This window comes from Talpa occidentalis, unplaced genomic scaffold (genome assembly GCF_014898055.3).
Source record: "Talpa occidentalis isolate TD23 unplaced genomic scaffold, MPIMG_talOcc4v2.1 talOcc4.11, whole genome shotgun sequence".
Classification (NCBI taxonomy): domain Eukaryota; kingdom Metazoa; phylum Chordata; class Mammalia; order Eulipotyphla; family Talpidae; genus Talpa; species Talpa occidentalis.
Genome location: NW_023601104.1, coordinates 30834364 through 30857385, shown reverse-complemented (window position 1 = coordinate 30857385; position 23022 = coordinate 30834364). Strand labels below are relative to the sequence as shown.

General features: G+C 39.9%; 1 protein-coding gene across 1 annotated transcript in view; it reads left to right on the top strand.

The window, feature by feature from the left end:
- Window positions 1–1717: 1717 nt before the first annotated feature.
- The window catches only part of LOC119239577 (integrator complex subunit 14-like), a 30530-nt gene continuing 9225 nt past the window's right edge, over window positions 1718–23022 (top strand). Inside the window, 13 exon segments of the mRNA XM_037504154.2 lie at window positions 1718–2013; window positions 3944–4000; window positions 4002–4052; window positions 6667–6822; window positions 7633–7751; window positions 8188–8330; window positions 11291–11383; window positions 13117–13261; window positions 14588–14721; window positions 20379–20426; window positions 20429–20496; window positions 22932–22970; window positions 22973–22999. Coding sequence (XP_037360051.1) covers window positions 1978–2013; window positions 3944–4000; window positions 4002–4052; window positions 6667–6822; window positions 7633–7751; window positions 8188–8330; window positions 11291–11383; window positions 13117–13261; window positions 14588–14721; window positions 20379–20426; window positions 20429–20496; window positions 22932–22970; window positions 22973–22999 — 1116 coding nt within the window. The 5' untranslated portion in view covers window positions 1718–1977.

Here is a 23022-nt window from a genome sequence, read left to right as displayed (position 1 = left end):
TTTCCCTGATTGCATATTTGCAAATAATATTTATGAATTGTTTATCAGTGTAGACATACAGTCCTGTGACTTGCTTTTCTTAGTTACTAATACTTGCTCTATTTCTGATATCTACATATGTCTTATTATTTTATAATTGTGTGATACTTCACTTTGTCATTAGACTGTATAGTTTGGTTAGTAATAGAATAGCAGCCAAGCAATGTTCCCATAAACAGGTGTGTGTTTTTTGAACTTTTTTCTTTGTTTTTGAGCACAGAAATGTTTCTTCATGCTGATTATCAACCCATAATTTTAAAGTAGTGTTTCCTCCATTTATCAGCATTTTATTTTCATACATAATTTCATGGAATAATGCATGTTTCCTGGATTCCCTTTCATTTTGTTCTTTCCTTCACAGTTAGAGCACTGTGGCTCAATTTATGTCCAGTGAGTACTACTGAGGCTAACAGTTTATTGCTTTTGTCATGCTTGATGATTTCTAAGTTTTATCTGATTTGGATTATGACTTTGCTAGCCCTTTCATCTTTATGTTTTTCTTCAATTTAATAAAACAAGGGTACCAAACCACAAGATAAACATGCACAAATACTGTTATGTTGATTAAAATAGTACTATGTGCCAAAAAAGAATGATTGTCAGATAGCACCACTATGATGACTAAAAATGTTCTTTAGTAAATAAGTGTTGGAGAAGTGATGTAGGAGTGTTATGTTAAGTTGTATAAAAATTGAAAGAATGGGGTCTCCCTTAGTGGCGCAGCGGTTGAGCGCTGGGCTGCGAAGCTGCCTGCAGCCTCTGCAGTGTTGGTTCGATCCCCGACTGCTCCCCGGCCACCAGAGGAGGGTCCCACATGGCGCGCAGACCTCTCCTGCCGCCCGCTGCTCCCCTCAGCAGTGTACTTCGGTCCTTCTGCCTGCTCTGCTCCCCGCTCTGGTTCTGGTGAATTCTCTCACCCTCCCGCACTTCTGACTGTACCCAGTGCTTGTATAAATAAATAAATTAATTTAAAAAAATTGAATAAAAGAAAAAAAAATTGAAAGAATGAAAATTAGGGTTGGACCTCCCTGGTGGCGCAGGCAGTTGAGCACCGCACTGTGAAGCAGTCCGCAGCCTCTGCAGTGCAGGTTCAATCCCGGCGGGCCTGGGAGGGTCCCACATGGTGCGGCAGACCTTTCCTGTCTCGCCTGCTGCTCCCCTCAGCAGTGTATTTTCGTCAATCTGCCTGTTCTGTTCCCCACTCTGTCTCTGGTGAATCCTGTCACCCCCTCCTGCACATCTGGCCTGTACCCCGGTTCTTGTATATATAAATAAATCTTAAAAAAAAAAAAAAGAATGAATATCAGGGTTTACCTGAATTGAATGTTTGGGTTTTTTTTGTGTGTGTGGGACCCTCGCCAGCAGCCGGGGAACAAACCGCGCTGCAGAGGCTGCGGGCAGCCTCGCAGCCCAGCGCTCAACCTCTGCGCCACCAGGGGAGGCCCCTGAGTTGAATGTTTTGTCCTTACTAGAAACACTTAGGTTAGCCTTGAATTGTGGCCATTTTAGTGGGTGATTCTAGGAGTGACCCTCCAGTGAACTAAGTTGTTTGCTTCCCTCCCACTGAAATGCAGCGTTGCCCTCACCTCAACTTAAATAGGATTGGCTTTCACTCATTTCAGGAAACTATGGTGAGAAAATACTTTTCCTCTTCTTAGCATGGAAGACCTAATTATATTTATTTTCTACAGCATTTCTCCCTTTATAGCTGTCTGTTTGCATGCTGATTGGAAACAGTGGGATCGTTTTCATCATGCCTACAGTGGTGGTAATGGATGTATCCCTTTCCATGACCCGACCTGTGTCTGTGGAGGGGTCCGAGGAATATCAGCGCAAGCACCTAGCAGCCCATGGTTTGACCATGCTTTTTGAGCACATGGCCACAATTACAAGCTTGAATTTACAGCTCTGGTGGTTTTTTCATCACTCTGGGAGCTGATGGTTCCCTTCACAAGAGATTATAACACCCTACAGGTACAAAAAGGAATGTTATTGTTTATACTGGGCCCAAATTTATAAGGATTAAAACAGTAGTCTCATATTACACTGAATATTTAGAACTTGGAATTATTTAATGTTAAATATCTGAGTACTTAATAATATCTAAGTATAGCTATAAAACAAGGATTCACAACTGTTGGGCTTATGGCTTTGGTAGAGCTTGAGTTAACTGTGAGCATTTGCCTTATTATTTTGGTTTCTCGAATTCTTTGTGGACAGGGATGCATTCAGGATGTATTCCCCCATTCCTTAAAGTTCAGGGCCTTTAAGTTAAACATTTTACTCTTTTCTATTCTTCCATAAAAACTCGAAATGAAAATTGCCATTCCTTACAAAGCCCTTATTCTAGAGCAATTCAAAATTATATTCCTTCTCCAACAAATAATCTTTGATTTATATGTGCCAAGAGTAGAGGCAGGATGGGACAGTGCAGGATCTCTGTGATCGAGTGGCTGGGTGAAGTAGGAGTCCAGGAGCCCTAGGTGGCTTTTTCAGGCTTTATTGAGATTTTACCAGGTACATAGCAGGCAAGGGTGCCAGGGGCTGGGGGCCAGAAGGCTGGCAGGCCTCCTAGCCCCCAGCAAATCTTCACTCTTTCTGGGCTCTCTGGCATTCTCTTGTGGTCTCGTCCTCCTTCTTCTCTCTTTCACTCTGCTGGCATCCCCGTGATGCTGCCCTTATAGGCCCGTCTTAGCCCAGGTGTATCCCACCTACACATGCCCACACCCTACTCCAGTTGTCCGCCATCAGGCATGCATTTAATCTAATGTCAGAAGGGCAGAAAAACCTGATACTTTACTTACCCTACACCAAGGAATTGTAATTTTTAAACCTTGATTGATAGGTGTTATCTTCCAAAAGTATTATCTGTGTAATGCCAGATAATTTTTCCTTTCTGACAACATCTCTAAATCACTAATATTTATAACAGTGTTTGCCACAGTGCCTTGCCCATAGTGAGAAGTCAATAGTGTTTGTGGAATTAACTAAATAGTTTATAGTTGTTGGTTGTTTAGACATACAGGGTCAATGTAGTTGCTTTTGTAGTATAAGTAATACAATTTTGTTAAATCATTCCTTTTAGTAATCTCACTTTTCTTAAAGTGAGATTAGACCCTGGTGGCCTAGGCTTAAGTCTCAGCCCTATCACTGCTACAGCCTGAGTTCAGTCCCTAGTCAGGGAGCTAATCCACATATGGTGCAGCTGACCTCTCCTGTCTTGCCCACTGCTCCCCTAGCAGTGTATTTCAGTAACTTCACCTGTTCTCCTCCCCACTCTGCCTCTGGTGAATCTTCTCACCCCCCACCCCATACCTCTGGCCTACACCCAGTTCTTCTATGCAAAAAGATCTCCTTCCTGAAAATAAGGAAAAAAATGTTTTAAAAAATTGCACTGGATTTCTGATGTTCAGTAGTTCTGAAATTTAGAGAAATGCAGAGTACTGGTTAAGACCAGAAGTCCTGGAGTTAGACTTTACTATGAGGCCTGGAAAAGTTACCTAAACATTGTATACCTTAGTTTCCTCATTTTAAAAACAGGCTAATGAACCATGTAGGGTATTGTGATGATTAAATGGTTGTAAAATGCCTGGAATGGTGTTTAGCATATTTTCCCCTTTTTTTGGTGATATGTTTAAAAGTTCATTTAATTATTTCTTCAAGGTCCACTATAAACATCTGAGCTTGGTGGACATTTCATGTGGATGGAATAAGGGAAGCTCTTTAATTATCCTTTACAGTTGAGAAAATCTGCTTTACTGTATTTCTTTAAGAAGCCATGGATTTATTGACTCAGAAGTATAAGTTCCCTGTGTGACATTCATGCTTTGAACAATTTATCTTGTTTTCTAACAACAAATTAAAACAAAAGAATAATAAACAATATTATCCTATGTTCAATCAGGAAGCACTAAGTAATATGGATGATTATGACAAAACCTGCTTGGAGTCTGCATTAGTTGGGTGTTTGCAATATCGTTCAGCAAGAATGGGGCGGTGCAATTCCTTGCCAGGTAAAAAGCAATTCTTTTTCATTGCCGTAAGTTAAAACAGTAGCCACTGAGGTGTTTTGATTTTCTCCAGGCTCTGACACAGCATGCATTGCTGTTCCCAGAAAGCAACAAAATTATGCCTTAAGAAAGCATCCCCTCAGTAAATTGACTTATTGTAAACTAGTATTGTTTGTATCAAACTCAAAAGGCTCACAGTAGAATTTTAGAAATAACACTACTTTCATTATCTCAATATAGCAGTTATTTAACAAACCAAAACCAGTTCAACTGAGTTGTTTAAAAATACATATATGCAGACTGATTTCCTAACAATACACTGAGTACACGAGGTCTTGTCATCAATATCTTCTCAACTGGAAGCTAGTAGGTAGCACATTGTCATTTGTACTTCTTCAGTGGTTTTAGAGAAAAAATTCAGAAAATATGCAAGACCTGACTTTGAACAGCATCAAGACGTCTGCTTTTTAATGTTTATCTTCTTTTGCAAAAAGGAAGAATCTGATTTGGAGCTATACTGTACCCTGTGGGAAAAGAGACAGGGCCTCAATCCCCTTACATTTAGATTTGCTTGATGAGTTTTATGGCAAACCAAGTCCAAAACAGTACTACATGTGGAAGATACTAGTAAGTTTTTTAATAATAAGTTACTGTAAAACGGATTGTTTGAATGGAGAATTTTCTAACTGAGCTTTTAGACAGCTGGACCATGTCTTTACTATCTGAGTAAAGTCTGTCTCATTTGACCATTACATGAAATATTTCATAATCACATAGCATCTGAAAAAGCTAGTGACAGAAGTAAATCATATAGCAATTGTTGGTATCTAGAAGAGGAAATTATCGAATAGCTGATTAGTATCTTCCAAAAGATGACATCCCTTCAGGGGACCTCTATTGGTAGGATTCTTGGGTTTTAGAAGTGCCAGTCTTGGCACCTCACATGTGTCACCTTGCCTGACACTGCCTTAATGGCCTGTTATTACCAAGTTTCTAGGCTAAGCTGGTGAAAGCAAAAATAATCCTCTCCTGGAATGCTTGGAAAGTCTACTCACCACGAGCTCACTTGAAAGCAATAAAGAAAAGAAAAATGGTTTGTAACTACCATCTGTTGGTATATTTTGTTGGCATTTTCAAATTACAGGTTGATCAAGAATGTGTTTGAGAGGGTTTGTACACTTTTGGTTAAATGACTTCTATAAATACTTTTTTTAAAAAAGATTTATTTATTTATGCATACAAGAGCTGAGGTACAGGCCAGAGATTCAGGGGGTGAGAGGATCCACCAGAGACAGAGTGGGGAACAGAACAAGCAGACTGACTGAAATACACTGCTAAGGGGAGCAGCGGACGAGACAGGAGAGGTCTGCCTCGCCATGTGGGTTTCTCCCTGGCTGGCTGGGGACCGAACTCATGCTGCAGAGGCTGCGGATTGCTTCGTAGTGTGGTGCTTAGCCCCTTGTGCCACCAGGGAGGCCCTATAAATACATTTTTAAAGTACTTGTTCATCAGGGGTAGAAAAATAAAGCATCAGGAATTCTGTGGTAGTACTTCCTAGGGACACACATGAAATAGTTCCTTATGCTGTTTTTGACCTTACTCCTTACCTAAGAGATAGGTTATAACTTTAATACAATTAAAAATTGGTTATGAATGTTTTTGTCCTTTTTTAATGTACTCTTAGGTGTTTTATTTATTTATTTATTTGTTTGTTTTTTTTTTTTTTTTTTTTTAGAGGCATGTTTATTTATTTGTTTGTTTGTTTGTTTGTTTGTTTCATTTTATACATGCACTGGGTACAGTCAGAAGCGCGGGAGGGCGAGAGAATTCACCAGAGCCAGAGCGGGGAGCAGAGCAGGCAGAAGGACCGAAGTACACTGCTGAGGGGAGCAGCGGGCGGCAGGAGGGGTCTGTGCGCCATGTGGGACCCTCCTCTGGTGGCCGGGGAGCAGCCAGGGATCGAACCGGTGCCGCAGAGGCCGCGGGCAGCCTTGCAACCCAGCGCTCAACCACTGCGCCACCCGGGAGGCCCTTATTTGTTTGTTTTTTGTGGGACCCTCGCCGGTGGCTGGGGATCGAACTGGTGCTGCAGAGGCTGCGGGCAGCCTCGCAATCCAGTGCTCAACCGCTGTGCCACCAGGGGAGGCCCTCTTAGGTGCTTTTTTTTAGATTTGATTAGAGAAAGTAAAATGTACTGAGTTTTGACAAAAGCATACGCCTATGTAGCCATTGCTTTTATTAAGATATAGAACATTTCCATTACCCCACAAAGTTTCCTCTTACTCTTCTGTAGTCAGTATCACACGCACACTCACATACACACACACCACAGTTTCTGTTTGATTTATATAGCTTTGTTTTACCTGCTGTAGAACTCCCTATAATTTATCTTAAGAATAATTTCTTTAGAGAATCATACAATGTGTATTCTTTTGTGTCTATCAATTTTCACTTCACAAAGTGTTTTTGAGATTTATACACATTGTTGCTTGTATCCCTGCAGAGGAAGGTTTTTCAATGAAAATGCAACCAAGAAGAAATGAAAACATCACTATATTAGACTGCCTTAAATATGAAAGGAATTCATGTACAAAGCTCTTCTCACTTTTGCAAACAGGTTGTTCTGGTGACAGATGGCTGTCTTGGCATTGGTAGAGGATCCCTGCGGCATTCTCTAGCAACTCATAATCAACGAAGTGAGAGCAACAGATTTCCACTACCTTTTCCTTTCCCATCTAAGTTATACATCATGTGCATGGCAAATTTGGAGGAGGTAATGCTTCTTACTAAGTTTTTACAGTTTGATTAGATATATTTTAGAACTCTTCGTTTTTTAGTATATTCCATTAGCATTATCTTCATGTACTAATAAACAGTAAACTCCATTTGTTTCAGGTAAGGCTGGTCCCTAACTATATTTGAAAGACTGAGTCTCAGATGTTCTTTGAAAGTTCAGAGTGTGTTGTCCCATCACAGGGAACATAGCTGGAATTATTATCCATCCTGCTTCCCACAAGTACTCTTTTTAAGATTTTGAAGAGTTGAAATGTTCATTTGTTTCAGTTTTTTGGTCTTTGATAGTTCCCTTTTAGGAATTCCCTCATTTTCATTTTGCCAGAAATGTGATGGCAGTGTGCTTTGATTTTTTTTTTGTAAAGTAATATTACTCTGATGTATGTTTTTTAAATTTAAATGCTACTTTCTGGTTTTCCCATTTATTTGGGCAAGTTTTTTAACCTTTCTTCATTTCAGTTTTTCTATCTGTAAAATGATGATGATGTTTCTTACCAAAAGATGTTAGCAACACTTTGGAGGGAGCTGTGTAAATAACAACCTTGGTCACCTCTGAGAATCATGCAAAACTGCTTCTGACTGAAATAGCTCCACTGGTGTCATTTTTTAAATAACATTTCTCTGTGGTAACCTTGAGACAAAATTGTTATACTTGTTTTCTTCTCATGTTGTTAAAAAAAAATCTCCATTATTTATTGCCTGTGTTATTGTGATGGGTTTGACCTTGGCATGCTGATAATAATCTGACATGTTGTGCCATTGTAAAAGGGTCATCCATTTTGCTTTGTAGCTTCAGAGCACTGATTCCCTGGATTGCCTTGAACGTCTCATAGATTTAAATAATGGTGAAGGGCAGATCTTTACTATTGATGGCCCGCTATGCCTGAAAAATGTACAGTCTATGTTTGGGTGAGTATATACATAGAGCTTTTTTGCCTTCTTTGCAATCCAATATTATAATTTGATATCCAGCAATAATATGTCTTACCATTTCTAATTGTATCATTCCACTTACCCCAAGTTTCACATTTCAGATAAAATAATTCATATTAGCGATTTTTAACTGTTCATTCCCTTAAAAGTTCAGCATGACTAAATCTATAATGCCTGTGGATATTGACTTCCTTACAGTGACTCAATTTCTAAGATTAACTTGCTTTCAAGCTTCTCAAAATTGAAAATTTCTCACCAAGAAATGTCAAGTTTGTCTTGTCTTACAAATGGTTAGCTATTAGTTGTGAAGTTAACTTAAATGAAAACTTTGCATCTTGAAAAAATTATTTTTATATGTATCTTATTATGTATCTTATGTATCTTTCTCTACCAATTAATCATCATGTCCTAGAAAACTGATAGACCTGGCATATACGCCTTTCCATGCTGTTCTCAAGTGTGGCCACCTGACTGCTGATGTGCAAGTCTTCCCCAGGCCAGAACCTTTTGTTGTTGATGAGGAAATCGATCCTATCCCTAAAGTAATTAATACAGGTAACTATTTAAAACTTCTTTCTTCTTCTGTTATCCTTACTTTTTTTCTCCCTAACTTTTCACTTTTACTTTTCTCTGTCCAGATATTAGTGTGGACAGATAATTCTGATATTAGTGTGCTAATGTCACATGTGTACACTTTTGATGGGAGGATGCATTGCCTAAGGAGTGGCAGATTTAGTGGACTTTCATGTTGAACACATAAATTATCTCTAATCATAGATAATTATTACCATAATTATTAGATTTGGGAATCATGGTCAGATTCACTAGTATTTAAATCCTCAAGCAATACTTAGTAGAGATACTAAAATTGATTAGCATCATAATTGATGCCACATGTGAAGAACTCACTTCTAGATTTGGCTGTATAACTCTTGTTATTTGACCCTGGACATTTCACTTCTCTAGTTCTCATTGGTAGGTGAATGGAATCAATCAAATGGTCTCTAAGCTCTCAACTTTGATACAAACTGCTGCTCATATTATGACTAAAAGAAAGCAGTGTCTACTACCTTTACCTGGTTCATGATGCTGGCACTATACTTAGCACTTACAAAGTGAAGAATCAGAAGTAACAAGGAGTAGGGCCTCCCTGGTGGCCTGGGGGTTTAAGTCTCAGCACTATCACTGCTACAGCATGAGTTCTATCCCCGGCCAGGGAGCTAACCACTTATGGCGCAACAGACCTCTCCTGTCTCGCACACTGCCCCCTTAGCAGTGTATTTCAGTAAATCTGCCTGTTCTGCTCTGCACTCTGTCTCTGGTGAATCCTCTCACCCACTATCCCCCCCCCCCCCACACTCTGACCTACATCCCAGATCTTCTAAGCAAAAATTAAAAAAAAAAAAAAAAGTAACAAGGGTAGTGAAGAGGAGCATTGTCCCCTGTTGGTAGGTGGACTCCTCCAGTGGTGGGTTCATGTTAAACTCATTGTTATCATTGCAGCTTCAATGCTAGTAGTCTCTATTAGTAGATATTCAGCAGGCAGTTGTTCAATAATGATTAAAATTGAATGCATGGTAATATGTATTTCATTCTTGGGTGTACATATTTTAAGGAGTTTTAGTGGAGGGCTGTGCACAAACATTTTATTTTTTCCTAGCTGTCTGGAAGAAGAGTACCCATCTCTTTCATTGTGACTAGACAGCTATACCAATGGTTTGTTGCCTTTCAACCAGTTAGATTTCCATGCCCTCTCACCCATTTTTTTTGAAGATTTATTTATTTATGCATATAAGAACTGGGGTGTAGACCAGAGGTGCGGACGGTGAGAGGATTCACCAGAGAGAGTGGGGTGCAGATCTACTGAAATACACTGCTGAGGTGAGCAGCGGGCAAGACAAGGAGAGATCTGCTGCACCATGTGTGTTGCTCCCTGGCTGGAGGGGATCGAACTGCTGCAGTGGCTGGCGATAGCTTGATAGCACTGTGTCTTTAACCACTGCATGACCAGGGAGGCCCATCTCCACCCATTTTTGTAACTTAAGGTCTTCACCTTCCCATGTAAACTTTTAGTCTTAAAAACTTTGTTATAGCTTATATTTAGACCACTTTAAAATCTAGGCCTTTTGGGCCTCCCCTGTTGGCTCAGGCAGTTGAGCGCAGCACTGTGAAGCTGTCTGCAGCCTCTAGAGCACTGGTTCGATCCCGGTGGGCCAGCGAGGGTCCCACTTGGCGCGGCCGACCTCTTCTGCCTCGCCCACTGCTCCCCTCAGCAGTGTGTTTCGTCAGTCTGCCTGTTCTGTTCCCCGCTCTGTCTCTGGTGAATCCTCTCATCCTCCCGCGAGTCTGGCTTGTGCCCTGGTTCTTGTATAAAAAAATCAATCTTTAAAAAAATAAAATAAAATAAATAAATAAAATCTAGGCCTTTTTCTATTCAAATGAAAAATATATAACTGCTTATGGTGATTCATTTGTTAATCAGCTAACGAAGGTAATGACAGCAAATCTCCAGAGAAGCAGACTTCCTGTTATATTAAAAGTATAGTGTACTTACTAACGTTTTTTAATTGTTTTGAGAATATGAGTGTGTATATATATCTAGGTGGGGAAAGGCTGAAAAGCAATTCAAAAAAATATTAAGAGGTTTTCTTTGGTGATCAATAATGACTGAGTTTATTTTTCTTCTTTATAATTTTAGTGTATTCCAACTTCTAAGTTTTTTTTTTTTTTTTTTTTTTTTTTTTTTTTAAAAGATTTATTTATTTATACAAGCACTGGGAGCAGGCAGCAGAACGGGCAGAAGGACCAAAGTACACTGAGGAAGGGAGCAGTGGGCGGCAGGAGAGGTCTGCACGCCCTGTGGGACCCTCCTCTGGTGGCCAGGGAGCAACCTGGGGATCGAACCAGCGCTGCAGAGGCTCCAGGCAGCTTCGCAACCCAGCGCTCAACCGCTGCGCCACTGGGGAGGCCCGCAACTTCTAAGTTTTTATACTATTTATATAATCAGAAAAAAAGCTTTCAAAAAGTACTTTGGGTTACAACTTTTATTTTGAATTTATTTTAAGTTTTCAACAGATGCTTTTTATCTTTAATATGGCTTCTATAAAAAAAGAAATTGTCATATTTAGTCTGCTACCTTGGTTTTGTAAAGAAAGTATCTCTTTCTCAGAGAAATGTTTTTAATGAAATAGCTTTTACCTTCCAAGGACAGCGGCTTGACATTCTTGTGGAAGTGTTGGATTACACCGCCCCCTGGTGACCCAAACATCCCTAGCTATACAGAAGATTTGCCTTGGCTAAAAACCTAACCTCATAACAGCAAAGTCCAGTTATTTTCTCCTGATCTACTTAAAATGCAAATTATTAGAGTTTTCCAAAGAAACTTCTAATAACTTTTCTAGTCATCATATTTTAATTCTCTGCTTAAGGATCATTATTTGTGAAACATACTACTTAGAATATGGTAATACTTTCCTATAGCACAAATTAATGCTGTATTGATTTCTTCCTTTCAGATTTGGAAATAGTGGGGTTTATTGATATAGCTGATATTTCAAGTCCCCCTGTTCTGTCCAGACATCTGGTTCTACCCATAGCACTTAACAAAGGTGAGTTCTCCATCTTTTTTTATCTAAGGTTATTCTCTTTTTTTAAAGTTTTATTTTTTTACTTTTGCATTGAATAACTGGGGTATAGACCAGAGGTGCAGGGTATGAGAGGATTCACCAGAGAGTCGAGAGCAGAAAAGGCAGAAATACACTGAAATACACTACTAAGGAGAGCAGCGGGCAAGACAGGAGAGGTCTGCTGTGCCATGTGATGAGTTAACTCTCTGGCCTGGGATCAAACTCAGGCTATAGTTTAATAGTGAAGTTAAATGCAAGATGATTCAACTGTCAGTTGAGTGTATGACAGAACCTAGAGTTGCAGAGTTGAGTCAGGAAGCTTGTTGAGTAGCCACTGTTCACCCTGGAGCGCTCCTATCCATGTGCTGCCTGAAAGATGTCAGTTGAGGACACTCTGGACATCCTTGGTGTCTGAAACCCTCAGCATCTACCTGAGCATCCCACTGGAAACAGTAGAAAGTTGACTTTTTTATGTAGCAGTTCTGGGTCTCAGCTACAGCTTGCCCAATTCTTGATGTCAGCAGATGAGAAAACAGGTCATGAAGCCCATATGTGAGGCCAGGAACAAGTCTTTATTGCAGCAACAGGAGATACACAGGTAGCAACAGTGGCAGTGGCCAGGAGTGGCAGCCCCCCTGGGCTCTGGCTGCAGCAGTGGCCCCATGCCCAGTGAGTGACCAGTGAGTGGCCAGTGAGTATGAGTGGCCAATGCTGTGAGTGGCCCTGCAGAGGAACCCTTTAGCTTTTATATGATTTAGAGACAAAGCCAACACAAGACCAAGTTTAGGCCTATTTTGCATGGTATGTTTTGTGCATGTGAGCTACACATCAAGGTTACATATTATTTACTGCTTTCCACACATGCGGACTACATCTCAAGGCTACATGTTATCTACTAGGCCACCTGTGCTGGAAGATGGTGAAAAACACTGAAAAAACTGTATTTTCCGGGACTCCGCGGTGACGCAGCTGTTGAGCGCTGGGTTGCGAAGCTGACCGCAGCCTCTGTGGCGCCGGTTCAATCCCCTGCTGCTCCCGGCCACTGGAGGAGGGTCCCACATGGCGCGCAGACCTCTCCTGCCGCCCGCTGCTCCCCTCAGCAGTGTACTCCGTCCTTCTGCCTGCTCTGCTCCCAGCTCTGGCTCTGGTGAATTCTCTCACCCTCCCACGCTTCTGACTGTACCCAGTGCTTATATAAATAAAATAAATCTTAAAAAACAAAAACAAACTGTATTTTCCCATGGACACTACAAGCAATTTTACTGAAATATAATTAATATACCATATACTTCACCCATTTCAAGTGTATAATTCTCTAGTTTTTAGTATATACAGTGTTATAAATATACCATTTATCAAGATACCATCAACACAGTCAATTTAGAACAGAATTTTAAAAATTTTTAAATTTTTACCCACCCTGAAAAGCAATCCTTTGACCATCAACCTTTAGTCCCAGGTAACCATTAATATCCTTTCCATCTCTACAGATTTGTCTATTCTGAATGTTTCATATAAATGAAATTCATATAACATCAGACAACTAATTTTTACATGGACTTGGGAAGACCAGACTATGAATTTTCATAATTGGTTTAATATTCTTTAAAACTCATGTACTTTCCTTCCAAAGCTAGAAACAGTCAAGAGTGTGATTGTGGTTTGGGTTTTTTATGGTTAATCTCAGCCTCACCTGTTCTCTCTTCTTTTCACAGAAGGTGATGAGGTGGGCACTGGCATAACTGATGACAATGAAGATGAAAATTCAGCCAATCAGATTGCAGGCAAAATACCCAACTTTTGTGTCCTGCTCCATGGCAGCCTAAAGGTGGAAGGAATGGTGGCAATTGTTCAACTAGGGTAGGAAATTTTGTTTACCTTTGGGTGAGAGAAAGGGAGAATCCATTCCCAAAGCAGAGTATCTCCCATATTTTTCTGAAAGAAATAGAAGGATCCTGTCACCTTTTCTCTTTCTCTATCATACCCTCCCATCTACCATTACTTCTAAACTATTCTTCAGGTCATTTCCTAGAATAAGTAGGGAGTGAGCCTTTTAATTATATTGCTGTTATACTATAGCCCTTCTCCATTTACCTTTTTTTGATTCTACCTGGGATACCTAGATTCAGTTACAGCAATGCGACTAACTTGCTACAGGATCTTATGCAGTATTCACAGACTCATCATCTATAAAATGATGGGGTAGAACTAAATGAAAAAGATGCTGGTAATACTGACTAAAAGTTTTACCATGTAACAGCACTCCTCTGGGACGAGACACTCTGCTGAGCACTTCACATATATGATCTCATTTAATTCCTCACAACAACACTCTACAGGAGGTATCAATGTTATCAACATTATATATATGAGGAAATTATGTCTTATAAAGGTCAGGTCACTTAGCTAGCCAAGATTCTTACCCATGTATTCTGACTCCAGTGCCCTTGCTTGTAACTACTCTCCTATATTCCTTCCCTGTGAGGAAAGCCCTTCTGGTTTTCACTTTCTCTGCAGTCTCAAAATTTGCAAAACTATCTGTTTCCCTTTCTGCATTACCTAGTGTGTGAAAAAAGTTGGTGACTCTTCAAGTGGTTATCATTTGTGGTTACCTGGTAGAGAAAATCAAGACATTAGGAGTACTCAGAGGAAGCAAGGCTCCTTTTCTGCTTGAGTTAAAATTAGCTGCTCCAAAAGGAAGAATGCAGTTTGTATTAAGTTTTAGTTTGCCATATTTCTCAAACTGGTTCTGAATATGGGAATCATCTGGGGCCCTTTGAGAAGCCAGGTGAAGACTTCATACCCTTTGTTGCAAGGGATTCTCTATGTTAGTGCTACTCTGAATAACTCAGGGAGGCAGCAAAAAGACTCGTAGGTTACAACCCTCACTCCTCACCATTCCTGCAGTTACTTGCTGCCCTTATGACTTTTGTTTTCTCTTTTAAGATTGCTTTTTGACTTCCATCTACATAATTTTGCACGAGTAATGATATATGTCCTACCTACTGGAATGGTAATGATAGGGGGCAGCACTGTGCATTTTTAGATTTAGGATTTGACTTTAGTAAAAGTAATGCACTTGATTTCAAAGCTGAAGCCCATGTCTCTCAAGAGAAAAACACAGGCTAAACTTATTTTTACTTGGTACTCGATGGTCTTCTGATCTTCCATCTTTTCTCCATCTAGTTCTGAATGGCATGGAATGCTCTACTCCCAAGCTGACAGCAAGAAGAAATCAAACCTCATGATGTCTCTCTTTGAACCTGGCCCAGAACCTCTCCCATGGCTAGGGAAAATGGCACAGTTGGGTCCTATTTCAGGTATAACTAGATCAGGTTTTATTTATCTTGATATTGTTTTCTCTCTGCTATTCTGAATGACTCTGTGGAGTCAGAGAGCTGCGTGGAGTCAGAGAGCTGCATGGCCTCCCTTGTGAGTGTGCTGTGGTCTCTGGTGCTGGGCATGTATGTGGAGAATCTCAAAAGAATTTGATGTTTGAACACTTTACAGCTCAGGGCACACCAACATTAGGTCGTTTTAAGTTGCTACAAATGCTCTAACTAAAGAGTGAAAAGCTACTCTCCTGAGTCTCCATAAACTTTTTCTTCCTTAGAGTACTATTTTCAATACAGGTAACCCTAAGTCATTCTAGATAATTTAATCTCCTTTCTTGAAATTCTCTTCTTTTAGCTCCCCTAACATTATGTTCTCCTGGCACTTTCCTTTTTCTTTGCCAACTTTTCTTTTTCTTGTTCTCTTCTTTGTTTACTTTTGCCTCATGTTTCCCAAGATTTCCTTTGCCTTCTTTCAAGAGTCATTATAGGTTCAGGCTCCCCAAATCTGTAACTTTTATCCTTACTGTTCTGTTCTCTCCCTGCAACTTGCATCTTATTTTCGGTTTGCACTTGGACCTCTCCACCTGGATATTCTTCACAGTCTAAGGCTCAGTATGTTGGTTGCAAAAACCATTGTCTCTTGCCCCTTTCTCCGAAAAACTGTTCCTGATTCTGTTTTTCCTCCTCCTTTTTATTGAGACTTTTATACTCCTAGGCCTTCAAGCTCCAACTGTAGAGTCATCCTTGACTCTACAGGAGTCTAGGAATTTCAGGAACATCTACCAAGCATCTTACTTTGTTGTAGTCCTAGGGGACAAAAGAGTTAGCAGGAGTTACTCAAAGACTGGTGGAGAATGGAATAGTAAATACAGGCTGGTGCAGGATCACAGTTGGCCTGTAGGGGGATCATCAGTTTTGCCTAGGGCTCTCAGGAAAATCTTCAAAGGGAAAAGACATGCTAGCCTAATTTTGAGGGAAAAGAAGAAATCACTGAACCAATGAAGGAAAAAAGACTTCCTGGACAAATAGAACACTACAGAAAGGAAAGGAGATGGAACACAAAGGGCAAGGGAGTTGGGTGAGCAGATGGTAAGTTAGAAGTTTGGCAGCCTCTAGAGCTGAACTGGCTTCACCTAAAAATGAGATTTTATTCTGCCGTTAATAGGAAGCCACTGAAGGGGGAATAATATGATCAGATCCTTCTAGCTAACATTACAGATTAGGAGACTTTATATTTTAGGTACTGATACTCCCTGGAGTTGTGCTGTTGTGGCTGAAATCTAAGAAACAAATTTTGTATTTAGAAAGATAACTCTGTGGAAGGATTTGAGGACATCCTGCAGTGAGAAGTCTACTGACAGTCCTAAAGATGTGATGATGAGAGGCAGAAGAGGGACATGGGGATGGGATCCATGCAAAAGATATATTTTTTTAATTCATTTATGTATATGTTACATCATTGTTCATTTTTGTACAATGTTTGCTTTCTCCTCTCAGGTGTAGCCCCCATAAAATTCCCACCAGTTCACCTGTGCCCCATCACCATAGTCCCTTGTGCTTTTCTCTCCCCAATTTTGATTCCTCTCCCTCCCCACCCCACCCTCCGCTCCCACAGAATGCCCCTGATTTATAGTTGCCTGTTATTTTGGTTTTTAATTTTTTTCCTGATCTTTTATTTGGTCCCCTATATTCCTCCTATAAGTGAAGCCATCGATATTTTTCTTTTTCCTTCCAGCTTATTTCACTGAGCATAATCCCTTCCAGCTCCATCCATGTTGCTGCGAATGGCATGAGTTTATCTTTTTTGACTGCTGAATAGTATCCCATTGTGTGTATATACCACATCTTCTTGATCCAGTCATCTATTTTTGGGCATTTGGGTTGCTTCCATATCTTGCCTATTGTAAATAGTGCTGCTATAAACATAGGGGTGCAGGCATCCTTTTGAATTAAATGTTTCTGTGTTCTTTGGGGGAGAACTCAAGAAGAGACTCAAGAAGAAAATAGAGTGTCTTAACTTTTATGTGCATGTATATTTTAGCCTTGCCAACCATGTGGGTCTCTATCATAACTACTACTAAGAGTTATGATAACTCCTTAGAGTTATCACAAAACTCACTGCCATGATATCACAAAAGCAGCCATAGATGATATATAAATGAAGGAGTGACTGCATTCCAATAACACTATATTTATTGACATAAAAAATTTGAATTTTATGTAATCTTCATATATAACAAAACATTCTTTTTGACTTTTTTCCCCCAGACATTTAAAAAATATCAGAATCATTCTTAACCCCAAAAGAGGCAGCAACCCATACTTTGCCAGTCTTTGAGCTAGGATCCAGGTGCTCGCACAGGGATCAGAGACATGACTTTAGTTCCAAATAAGACAAAGAACTGAAATCTCTGAGTAAAGGTGGGAATGTGGTTGGTCTACCCCCTCAGTGAGAATGACAATTAAAATCCTACCCATCACTTCTACCTGCGGGGCACTCACTGGCCCTTCCACCTGGTAATTCATGTCCTTCAGCCCTGGGAACATGAATTATTTCTTTGATTGTCCTCTCTCTGCTCTCTTTTTGTCCCTTTCTTGAACACATATTTATGGTGTGTGTGTATGTGTATAATTTTCTTACCTTCTTATTTTCCCATTCTTTTAGTTTTGCTTTCTGTAAGATTATTTTCAACTTTATCTTGCAACTGTTTTTTTTTTTAATTTATGCTATTATGGTTGTTATATCTGATAGTTTCCTGCTCTTTTTTCACAAATGCATTGTATCCTCTTACCACATAGCCTCTTACTGTCTAGTGGCACCAAACTGTTAGAGTGCAAGAAGCCATGACTACATGTTGAAATGTTTGGTACTGATACTGAGTATTATAGAATAAAAGGGTCTAAAGAAATTACTGCCAAAAAAATTTTGGACAACTCATCATAGTGGAAGTAGAATAGAATGTGGACCTGGAATGGAGGTAATTTTGGGTAGGTGAGGAATGGCACTATTCATTGATAAAGTGTTGGCTTTGAAACCAGACCCAGCTGAGTCACTTACCTGTGTTGTAAGCACAATCTCTCTGAGCCTCAGTTTACTCATCTTTATGGGATGAATAATATCTAATCCCCTGCTGAATAAAGGAGCCCCCTGCTTGTAGAGTGGCATCTGTAGTTAGTTAAAGTTTAATAAATATTCTTTATAAGTTCCATAAACCAGAAAAATATCTTCTCTAAACACAATTCCTAGCACAATTTGCTACATGGTGGAGTCTGACTGTTGATCATGAACTGGCAAATGAGAAAATAAATGAATGAGGAAGAAAGCATTCCCGACAGAAGTAGCAAAAATAATGATGGGGAAGTTGGAAATGAGGATGTTGTATGGGAATAGACTGTTGTGATTTTTTTTTTTTTAAAGATTTATTTATTTATTTATACAAGCACTGGGTACAGTCAGAAGCGCGGGAGGGTGAAAGAATTCACCAGAGCCAGAGCAGGGAGCAGAACAGGCAGAAGGACCAAAGTACACTGCTGAGGGGAGCAGCGGGCGGCAGGAGGGGTCTGCGCGCCTTGTGGGACCCTCCTCTGGTGGCCGGGGAGCAGCTGGGGAGCAGCCGGGGAGCAGCCGGGGAGCAGCTGGGAATCGAACCGGCGATGCAGAGGCCGCGGGCGGCTTCGCAACCCAGCGCTCAACTGCTGCGCCACTGGGGAGGCCCTAGACTGTTGTGATCTTGACCTGACTAAACAGGCTTATATAGTGACAAATATTTTAGAAATGTCTGGAAAGCTGGGCTTATACTTCTTGGAGGGCAGGGGAGGAAAAGGGATTCACAGGATTGCATGGGACCAGTGAGGCATTAAAATTAATGACCAGATTAGGCTTAGAGAGCTTCTGGATCAGTTAGAGAAACTGGGCTAATTTTGGTTTTCAGCATCATTATTTGAGCAAGGAAGTTCCTAAACTTGTAGGAAAATAATTTCCTGCCCTGTCTACACCAGAAAGTAAGGATAAAGTGAGGGGCCTCCCTGGTGGCACAGGGGTTAAAGTCTCAGTACTATCAAGCTATAACCAGCCACTGCAGCACGAGTTCAATCCCCAGCCAGGTAGCTGACCCATATGGCACAGCAGACCTCTTCTGTCTCACCTACTGCTCCCCTCAGCAGTGTATTTCTGTAAATCCGCTGTTCTGTTCCCCACTCTGTCTCTGGTGAATCCTCTCACCCCCCACACCTCTGGTCTACACCCTAGTTCTTGTATATATAAATAAACATAAATCTTTTTTAAAAAAATAAGGATAAAATTAGATGTAGACTTTGTAATTTTTTTTAAAGATTTATTTATGTATACAAGAGCTGGGGTACAGACTAGAGGCGCAGGGGGTGAGTGGATTCATCAGAGACAGAATAGGGAACAGAACAGGCAGATTGACCAAAGTACACTGCTGAGGGGAGCAGCGGGCGAGTCAGGAGAGGTCTGCTGTGCCATGTGGGCTACTCCCTGGCTGGCTTGGCATCGAACTCGTGCTGCAGTGGCTGCAGATAGCTTCATAGGTTGTGTCTTAACCCTTGAGCCACCAGAGAGGCCCCTGCTTTGTATTTTTATGGCAAACTTTCATTGGGTCAGAAAGCACCTACAAAAGCAGACAAATTTATTTTTTATCCACATGACTCTAAAACCAACATGATTCAGGAAGCTTGTAAACTAATAAGCCATAAGGTTCACCAAAAAAGTATTTCTTCTCTTGTCCTTTTCCTATATTTAAATTTTCTCTCTAGTTTTTTCAGCATCTAAACTTATGCAATCTAATCCAGCCAGTCATCCCCAGTCACATAAATAAACAGCTATTTAAAATTAAACAAGGGCCTCCATGGTAGCTCAGGGGGTTAAGACGCAACCTATGAAGTATCCGCAGCCATTGCAGCACAAGTTCAATCCCCGCCAGGGAGCTACCCACATGGCGCAGCAGACCTCTCCTGACTCGCCTGCTGCTCCTCTCTGCAGTGTATTTCAGTCAGTCTGCTTGTTCTGTTCCCCACTCTGTCTCTGGTGAATCCTCTCACCACCCCACGCCTCTGGCCTGTACCCCAGTTCTTGTATACATAAATAAATAAATCTTTAAAAAGAAAATAAAACAAAATTTGAAATTCAGCTCTTCAGTGACACTTAGCCATGTGGCAAATGTTCAGTAGTCACACAGGTCTAGTGGCTACCATATTAGCACAGGTTTAGAATACTTCCACCATTGCAGAAATTTCTGTTGGAGTATGCTGGGGGAGACTTCAGAATTACAGTATGTATTATATACAGAGGTATTTAAAAATATGTACTTTAACAATGTCATATATATGGGTGTTATCTTTAGCAGCAATTTTATCCTCTTTGATTTATAAAGCAGGTAAGTGGACTTGTTTCTTCAAAAATATTGAACTACTTTCACATGGGCCCAGTTGATTATTTGGTCTCTTACATCAGGAACTTTCTGTTGAGTATAGGGTCCCCAACCTAACTGAGGTTAATGGATTATTGTAATTCAGGAAGTTACAGGATGTTAAGACAGAATGACTCAGAGCTTCTAGCCTAATTGGAAATATAACCTTGTTTTTGCCAGATGTCATTTCAAGAGTGTTTTTTTTTCTTTTAGACGCTAAAGAAAACCCTTATGGTGAGGATGACAATAAGAGTCCATTCCCCTGCAGCCCAAAAACAAACGCAGTTACGCCCAGAATGTGACTGTCTGGATCAAACCCAGTGGCCTGCAGGTAACATTACCATTCACAGTGCTTTCCACTGGGGACAGGAAGAGGGCTTTTAGCAGACAGGCATTTGATTTGATTTTCCTTTTCTTTGATACTCTGTAATTCATTTACTTCTAATGTTTGTCATTATTTCCAAAAAGTCTTTGAGGTAATCTATAGTAAAACACGTATCTAGCAAAATCATCTTTTACAAAATTTAGAGCAATACAAAACCTAGAGGAAGAGAGAAGACAATTTTGCCACAAGCCCAAGCAAAATGATAATTGTATTTGAGCAATTTGGCTCTGAGCTTCCTGCTACTGAGGTCAAAAAAGAAATGTGTTGGGTGATATGGCTTTTCTTATCTGATAAAAGGAAGCATGTCAGTTTCTCTAGAGACACATTCTCCTGGCACTGAATTTTAATGTGAAATTCTTGACATGGTGAGGTATTGAATAACATAATGGGTGTTATCTTTAGCAACAATTTTGAGAAACACGTAAAAATCTTCCGGTGGTTATTTTTTCTATCACCACAGTAGAACTCATTGCACTGCATTGTAATTCCACAGAACACTTTCATGGGAAGCTAAGACTGTATCATTATCAAGATATGCTACTTTCAGACAAGGTGCTCAGTGACATTCTCCTTCTACTGACATAAATTCATTTATACTTATTTTTGAAAATCACTTCTTGAGCTTTTTTTCCCCCTTGAGTACCTTTTTTTTCTCTTTGTTCCTCCAATGAGTCAGACCAACCTAAGCCAAATGAGAAGAGGCAGTCAGACCACCTGACGACAGAAGTCGTTTGTATTGACGGCATTGTCTCTTCAAACCCCTTTCCTCAAAGAATGGACACATCCTGCCATAATTAAGTGGGCAGAAGGGCCTTGCTCGTTGTTGAAAGCCCAGGTTCTTTTTCCTGCCACCCCTGACCCATCATTTCTCTGTCAAAAGGATAATTAGAACCACTTTTACCACCAGTTATAGCTGACTTTTTCTTAGTTTTTAAATTTGGGGTTTTAGTTTCTTATTGTGCTAAAATGCACATAACATAAAATGTACAAAAGTATACAATGCAGTGGCATTTCATACATTCACAATCCATTAGCACTATCTTATTGAGAACATTTTCATCACCCTAAAAGGAAACCTGTACCCATTAATCAGGATCACTCTATATTCCCTTCTTCCCCCAAGCCCTTGGCAACTACTTTTGTTTCTGGCTTTCTGTCCCTATGTAAATGGAATCATACAACATGTGGCCTTTTGTGTTTGACTTCTTTTACCAAGCATAGTGTTTTCAAGTTTCACAGTATTTCATTCTTTTTGATAATTGAACAATATTCCAGTATGTAAACATGTCATATTTTATCCATTCAGTTGATGAATATTCAGATTGTTTCCATCTTTTGGCTGTAGTGAATAATGCTGCTATGAACATTGTTTACAAGTTCTTATTTGAGCATGTTTTTAGTTCTGTGGGGCCCATACTTATAGGTGAAATTGCTGAACCATATGGTATTTCTGTTTAACTTATTAAGGAACTGCCAATAGCTTTTCAAAGTAACCATACCATTTTACTTTCCTACCAGCAATGTTTTAGGTTCCTAGTTCTACATTCTCATCAGTACTTCTTCCACATCCTCACCAACACCTATTATTTTTTCACCTTCTCTTCCCTGTATAGCCATCCTAGTGAATGTGATGTGGGGTGTTATGGCATTGTGGTTTTGATTTGCATTTCACTAATGACAGTTGTAATTTTCTCATGAGCTGAGAGCCATTTGTATATCTATTCAAGCCCTTGGCCCATTTTTTAATTGTTGGTTGTTTGTTCTTTATATATTCTGATTCTTTCCTCCCATTCTGTCTGTTGTGTTTTTATAGTCTTGATAGTGTCTTTGATCCACAAAATTTTTAATTTTGATAGTCAAAATTTTTTCTTTTGTTGCTGATTTCTGTTGTGTTGAAGAAACACCATTGCCAAATGCAAAGTTCTGAATAATACCATTTTCTTCTAGGAATTTTATAGTTTCAGTTCTTACATGTAGACGTCTGGCCCACTTTAACTTTTGTAGATGGTGTGAGCTAAGGATCCAACTTCGTTCTTTTGCATGTTGCTATCCAGTTGTCCTCACACCATTTGTTGAAGAGACTCCTTTCCCCCATTGAAAGGTCTTGGCACCCTTGTCAAAAGCAGCTGACCATTTTAATGAGTGTTTTTGTATCAAAAGTTCATTCCTGTCACCAAGGGATTTATTACCATGGAGCATTTTGAAGAAGGGAGGTAGGTGCTTTACTAGTTTGAACAGAACTGTGACATTAATTCAAAAGGGATACTCATCTTAACACTGTAGTTTTGTTTTTGTTTTCTTTAAAATTTAGAGCCATCCTTTTATTCTTTTTCCCTTTTACCACAGAATTTTTAATATTGAATTCATTTTACCTTTGCTAGACAGATGTACAGAAGATTTTAAGAAATGCAAGGAAACTACACCTGAAAAAACACAGACATTCTATAAGGTAAGACCATCAGAATTATAGTG